This window comes from Monopterus albus, unplaced genomic scaffold (assembly GCF_001952655.1).
Source record: "Monopterus albus unplaced genomic scaffold, M_albus_1.0 scaffold96.1, whole genome shotgun sequence".
NCBI classification, from domain to species: domain Eukaryota; kingdom Metazoa; phylum Chordata; class Actinopteri; order Synbranchiformes; family Synbranchidae; genus Monopterus; species Monopterus albus.
The window spans coordinates 835,912-842,983 of NW_018127976.1; the positions used below are offsets into that span (position 1 = coordinate 835,912).

A 7,072-nucleotide genomic window follows, 5' to 3' on the forward strand; every position below is an offset into this window, starting at 1 on the left:
ACATTCTCAGTTTGCACATGCATAATTGCACATTGACTGTTGACTGCTGCACATGCTGCTCCCATGCAGCATACATTCTCTTATATTCTTATATATTTTTATTATAATGCTGTATTTGCTGCTTAAAGTGCCTTAGATTTTGTGTTACTTATTTAACTACATTATATTTCATTTGTATTTTGTGGCATTCATGTGGACGGCAAAGTAAGAATTTCATTGTACAGGGAAACATGTTTCCTAACTGTGCATATGACAAATAAACACTTTGACCTTGACCACACTTGGCCACCTAGCCACACTCTAGTGGTCCTCAGTGTAGCACTACTCTCTCTCACAAGCACAAACCTTGTTAGAAAATAACCCAGTTCTTTTGTTGGAAGCACGAGAAGTGAAGACAGGAGAGGGCTGTTTAAACTCAACAGAAAGTTTACTGAAAGTCTGATCACAGGAAAGTCTTTACAGCGCTGGATTCAGAGAGACAGAGCTCCCACAGGAAAGCTGGCTTCTGAATCCCGAGTTATGTTTTTACATTACATTTATATTCTTGGGCTAGGTCCGCCCCAGACAAAGGTGCAACAATTCATGCTGAAATGTGATCAAAACCAGGTGTATATGTTGTGATGTGATTTTCCAGGCGGCAACTGAACAATGGGTCATCTGCGCTGCAGACCCCCTATCTGTGTAATCCTATTACAGGACAAAGCAGGACCTCATGAATACAAACACTATGTCTACACAGAAGTTAAAGTAGTCAATTTCTACTTAAGTATCACTTGACTCATCAATACAATTGGAAGATATATATACAAGGAAAATAAATGTATTAAAGTAGTTCTGGACAATCATCAATACAGTTTTAACATGTATAAGCAAGGAAAGTAAAAGGTATGAAAAGTAACTAAAAGGTTATAAAGTAACTAGAGCCTATAAGAATCAAATCTTACAACCTACACACACCTACTTGTTTTATTTGGGAAGTACAGTCAGCACTGGTTAAAGTCACCTGCAGCAATAAATATAGCATCGGGGTGCGCTGTCTCTAGCGCGCTAATGATGTCGTGGAGTTTGCTGAGAGCCGACGAGGAATTAGCTCTTGGGCTAACATACACAGCAGCCATTCGGGAGTGGAACACCAAAACACGTCTGCCTTGGAGGGCGCCATGATGCAGAATACAGATACACCTGGTTAATATCTTCTTAACCTGAACATGTAGACAAACAACTGTTAGGTTATTTCTTAGTTGGATAGATATTCAGAGATTTGTTGTCTAGAAATGTTTAGTGGAGACAGGATGTCTAGCTCAGGCTGTAAATGCTCAGTTATTCTGATGTGCTTGCAGACTGCATCTAGGCCAAGGCTAATTAAATCAGACAAAGGCTGCAGGCAAGGAGGGTTGTTATTATTAACTGTAATGCTAATCTTAATATTTGTCTTAATGTGAAATGTCATGTCAAATTGTTCTTAGATACACACCACTAATCAACAGCCACACACCTTGACTTTTCCTCATGTTTTGACTATTGTTATGGTCAGCTGCAAGCTGGCATATCAGGTGATGTCACAGTTTGACGTGCCTGGGTAGAATGGGCTAGCCCAGCTAAGTGATTAATATTGTATAGGTTTTTTGGTTCAGGGTCTTTCATCTTCCAAGCTGCCTGCGCGCAGGTTGGTGGTGGGAGAGATCTAGACGTGTAATGTTAATTTTACATGTGATCCTCTGAATAAACCAGTACGGTTATTTTTTATAAAATCTAAAGTGGTCTACTTCGTCTTTGTGAGTTCCTGGTTTGAAAGAGCCGGAAGAAGTTTTGTAATAAAACAGAGCTTATACAACCATATACATTCACACTCACTCCTAGGGGCAATTTAGAGCTGCCAATCAACCTAAGTTGCATGTCTTTGGGAGGAAGCTGGAGTACTTGGAGAGAACCCACGCAGGCACAGGGAGAACATGCAAACTGCGCATAGAAAGGTCCCGGGTCAGCTGGGGCTCAAACCCAGAACCTTCTTGCTGTGAAGTGACAGTGTTCACCACTATGCCACCCAGGAACAGAGTCTACAATCATTAAACATACGACCTAATGAATGAATAAAATGTATGAATCCGCATTCAAAATTGCTGTCACACGTGCATGCGCTAATCGCGTCAAAAACATTTGTGCTAGGAATTTGTGTTAACTTTGACAGCCCTAATATTTATACATAAATTACCACAATAACAATAACAGAGCAGGGATGTCTAGAAAATTTAGCCCACTGAAAATTTTAATTAGGAAATTGATTAGTGAAATTGTGGAGGCTTTTCTGCTGGTGTACACTTTTTAAAAAATTTGCATTAATCATATTTTTATCTTATGGCGGAATCAAATTTGCTTATGTAATATGAAAGGGGTGAAACAGCAGTGTCAGGTGATAATTATAACTTGCAGTTTCCCTCAGCTCCTATTATACTCCTCCTACAACACTATTGTTTTAGCATCTTTCATGTTATTCTTTTGTCACTCTCACTATTCTTATCAGTGTCCTTTACAGCAGCAGCCAGCTGATTTCACTGGAAAAGCTGATACACTACTTGCCCAGCATCAAGTTAGTGATTACAAGTAGGAGTTGATGAAGACCAAAACCAGAGCTAAGACTATTTAACATGCAACACAAACATAACCCAAAATAAAGGATAATGCTGTTTCATGTCTGCTGGATGTATAAATAGACATGTTTGTCATGTTAACTGTTTAAGGTGATAATGTCAATATGTTAATATTAGATATGTATGCTTGTTTCCGCTGCCCCCAAATGGCCAAAATAGGTTAATGCAGGAACCAGGTTACAGATATACGAAAATCAATTTTATTTGGCTTGGATTCATTCTATTCTTTGTTTATAAGGGTAGAGCTTTCTGAGAAGACTGAGGTTTTGTACCTTATAATGTAATAATGCAAAATAAGGTCGTTTTTCATCATTTTGGTCAAAGCTGCGCAGAGAAATGTTTCTAAAGATGTGGACCTAGTAAAGCCATTTACAGAATGAACGGATGAGATGTCTTCTGGTCTTGTGTAGTCCTTGAATTCACTGCACCGCTTTTTCCATTCCTGTATCCATCTGCGTGTCACACTGCAGTGCAACCGACCTCCTTTTTAAGATTATTTGTATTTTTGTTGTCATTGGAAAACATCACACATCTGCCTACCCAAGCCGGTTTCCCAGTGGTGGAAGGGGTTGTCTGTTGCAGTACTTCCGCCCGTTGGGCCGCTTTCGATTGGCTAACGTCCCCTCGCTGCGGTGGGTCGGAGCCGCTGTGTTCCCGATCTGGCACGTTCCTAGCCAAATTCTCCGCTGTGTAAAATTTGACCCCCCCCCCCCCCCCCCCCTTTTTCAAAAAAAAAAAAAAAAAAAAAAAAAAAAAAATCACCTATTCGATTCTCTGTAACAGCTTAGTTTGCGTTTAATACACATTTTCAAATCTTCACCAAATACTCGAGAAGATGGCGGTGATAAGCGGGATGTTGGGGTCGGCGGTAGCCCGGCTGGAGGGCCGTGAATTCGAGTATTTGATGAAGAAAAAGTCGGTGACCATCGGCCGGAACTCCTCGCAGGGCTCGGTGGACGTCAGTATGGGACATTCCAGCTTCATCTCTCGGCGGCACCTCGAAATATTCACCGCGGGAGAGGATGGCACTGGCACAGGGGAATACTATCTCCGATGCCTAGGGAAAAACGGGGTGTTTGTTGATGGGGTGTTCCAGAGAAGAGGGGCGCCACCTCTCCAGCTTCCACGAATGTAAGATTGATATGGCCAGATTGCTTAAACTAAAAGAAATCTGTCGATTTATGAGCTCATGTTTTGTTATCCCGTAGCGGTGTTGCACGTGTTGTGTTAAGCAGCATGTAGCATGATACATGCTAACCATACTGGTTTGTATGGCGATAACGTCACATGAACTCTCCTTGCCAGGTATCAAAATGTAGTCGTGTTGTTGCCAAATATAAAATCACGTTTAAGATGATTCGCGACCTTGTGTTCATCTTTTGGGTATTGTAGTTTATTCGTCATAATGTTAACGCACATTTGTTCCACTTCGCAGACTCATTGTTTAGCTAAGAATGTGTGCACGGTTGCCTACTATTCACACAAGTGTGTTATATAGCATATACATTGTAGTACTCTGGCTGCAGCATTTTGGATTAACTGGAGGCTTTTCAGGGAATTTTTAGGGACATCTTGATAGTAAAGAGTTATAGTAGTCCAGCCTGGAAGTAACAAATGCATGGACCAGTGCTGTAGGTTAATGCAGGTTAGTGCTGTAGTTAACTTGTAGCTCAATGTCAGCTTGATCTCTTGTTCCTTGTCTGTGTTTACATTGCTCATCTTGTTTGTCAGTACCCCCTCAGTACAACCTCATATTGCAAAACGTTGTGCTGATAACTCACATTTTACATTGAAACTTAAAAAATGTTTGATTGAGTAGGATGTGGTCATATTGTTTCCATAGTAAGTGATTTGAAGGTTTCAGCAGCTATTCTAAATGTATCCTATTAATAATAAATTTGACATGATATGTTACATAATAACCATGTTTCATGTCCATGTCTTTGTGAGGCTGATTCTCAGTGCTCTTCTGTGGGCTTCAGTTAACCTCCTTGACCTGCCTGTTGCTAGCCAGGAGGACTTTCTATATAACATCGTCATAAGCACTGCACATATTTAATTGGTATTCAGATGTAGACAAATATTCATACTAATGTAGTCAAATGTACAATAATTTACCTGGACATGTATCGACATTGAAGACACACTGATGTGTTTTTCTGTGTTTGTCTTTGGTTCTCAGGTGTTGTTTCCGGTTCCCCAGCACAAGTATAAAGATCACGTTCACAGCTCTGTCCAATGACAAGAAGGAGCCAAGGAACATGCCGGAATCCCCAGTCAAAACCATCCAGCCCCAGATTTCACCACTGACCATAAACATTCCTGACAACATTGCCCACCTCATGAGCCCCCTGCCTTCACCTACTGGCACCATTAGGTGAGAGTGTAAACCTCAAAAACAACTTTTTTTGTTCCAGAAATGTAGAATGCACCCCTCAAAGATGTTTTATCTATTTTACAGTGCAGCAAACTCCTGTCCATCAAGTCCACGAGGGGCAGGGCTCTCTAGCTACAGGGCTGGCCGTGTTTTGGCCTCTGACCTTATAGGGGACAACTCCCAATCAGAAAATGACAAAGAGGCCTCGGGTGAAGACAGCCCAAAGGTGAGAAAAAGACTGTCCAGGGCAGACTTAAAACTGGGCAAGATATGGATAAATATTGTTAGTGTGTCTGTGTCTCAGAATGCACTGAAGGAGAATATCCCAGAAAAAAAGAGTTACATGATGATGGCAATAGACTTCAGAGACATGTTAATGAATTCAAGCACTGTCAACATAATAGTTACTCACTGAAGTCTAAAAATTGTCCAACACTCATGACAACAAGGACAGAGTACAGTTCCTGGTTGAACTTTGCTAAGTCTGTGTGTGTTCATGCGTGTGTTTGTGAAATAACTAGAGAGAATATATGACTTTATTATTGTCCTGTGAGTGTTTTGTTAACAACAACAACAAAAGGAGGGCAGAGAAGATTTCTGCAGACCCCTCACACCCTGGACACAATCTGTTTGAACTCCTCCCCTCTGGATGGCACTACAGGCCACTGTGCGCCAAGACAACCAGGCACAAGGACAGTTTCTTCCCACGGGCCGTCACTCTGATTAACACTTAACCCACAACAGTATGACTGGTTGATAACCGTCAGTGCAATACCTGTAAATATACCTTGTACAAATAGATCCATAAAATGCATCTAGACTGGTCTCTATAAGTACTTTATTTTTATTTTTTTAATCTTTTTTCCTAATGCACATTCCTTTTGCTCGTTTGCACATTACCTCTTTCCTTTCTGTTCTCTCAGCCTTATATTGTTTACTTGACCATTGCTGCCTTACATAAGGACATGTACAAACGCATTGTGAGCCGCTGTACCACAGTCAAATTCCTCATGTGTCCAACACGGCCAATAAAGCTGATTCTGAACAACAACAAAAATACTCCCATGATCATATGATTGAAACTGTCTTTCATCTTCCACAGGATGACTCCAAACCTCCATATTCTTATGCTCAACTAATAGTCCAAGCTATCACCATGGCCCCGGATAAACAGCTAACACTGAATGGAATATACACTCACATCACCAAGAACTATCCCTACTACAGAACAGCTGATAAAGGCTGGCAGGTCAGTACTTAATTCCCTTTTGGTTTTGGATGAATGTGAAGAGAGAACAAAGGCATTTTTCATTTATCTAAATTGCCAACCCAATATAACAGTCTTTGCTAATGTTGACAAGCAGATTCAAAGTGGTCTCTTGAATAGGGCTTATGTTATTCAGACATGCAGATGTGAGTAATGACACAGTCGCCACATCAGGTCTAGAGTCCTCAGTGACTGCTCATCAAAAACTCATCTTGAGCCAAGGCCAGTGTTCAAAGCTATACACCAAATTTATCTTGCACAGTAATTCTAATCAGTTTTTTGCATGTGTTCAAAATAGTCAGTTGTTCAAAAAACTGTTGTGTGTGCTGTTTGTGGACTTTTCTTCCACATTACATTGCATAAATGGATGAGCTACTCATAGCCGGAAAATCTAAACATACCCATAATAATAACATACCCACAATGTAAAGACCCCTTGAAGTGGAGGTGCCCTTACACCAAGCCAAAAAGGGCTTGTGGAACAACAAGGGGATGTTCTCACACTTTATATTTTGTCATCATTTCAAAGAATTGTACAGTATATGTGTGTTTTGTATTTTTTGGGTTTTAGAACTCGATCCGGCACAACCTGTCCCTGAACCGGTACTTCATCAAGGTGGCCCGCTCTCAAGAGGAGCCAGGCAAAGGCTCATTTTGGAGGATCGACCCCACCTCTGAAGGGAAGCTGATAGAACAAGCCTTCAGGAAGCGCAGGCCCAGGGGGGTGCCCTGCTTCAGGACCCCTGTGGGACCTCTTTCCTCTAGGTAAAGAACACTTGA

The 7,072-nt window shown here is 41.2% G+C and overlaps 1 protein-coding gene and 1 long non-coding RNA gene across 3 annotated transcripts in view; one reads left to right on the forward strand and one right to left on the reverse strand.

Annotated features, from left to right (window-relative positions):
• Nucleotides 1-1,046: 1,046 nt before the first annotated feature.
• LOC109965129 (uncharacterized) overlaps nt 1,047-7,072 on the reverse strand; it is a 12,474-nt gene continuing 6,448 nt past the window's right edge. Inside the window, exon 3 of the long non-coding RNA XR_002275596.1 lies at nt 1,047-1,202. This is a non-coding gene — a long non-coding RNA (uncharacterized LOC109965129). The remainder of the gene's footprint in view (nt 1,203-7,072) is intronic.
• Nucleotides 3,369-7,072, forward strand: part of LOC109965128 (forkhead box protein K2-like) — a 12,095-nt gene continuing 8,391 nt past the window's right edge. For both annotated transcript variants that reach the window (XM_020608918.1, XM_020608919.1), the window contains exons 1-5: nt 3,369-3,779; nt 4,831-5,025; nt 5,110-5,251; nt 6,128-6,274; nt 6,864-7,057. In XM_020608918.1, coding sequence (XP_020464574.1) covers nt 3,484-3,779; nt 4,831-5,025; nt 5,110-5,251; nt 6,128-6,274; nt 6,864-7,057 — 974 coding nt within the window. In that variant the 5' untranslated portion in view covers nt 3,369-3,483. The remainder of the gene's footprint in view (nt 3,780-4,830; nt 5,026-5,109; nt 5,252-6,127; nt 6,275-6,863; nt 7,058-7,072) is intronic.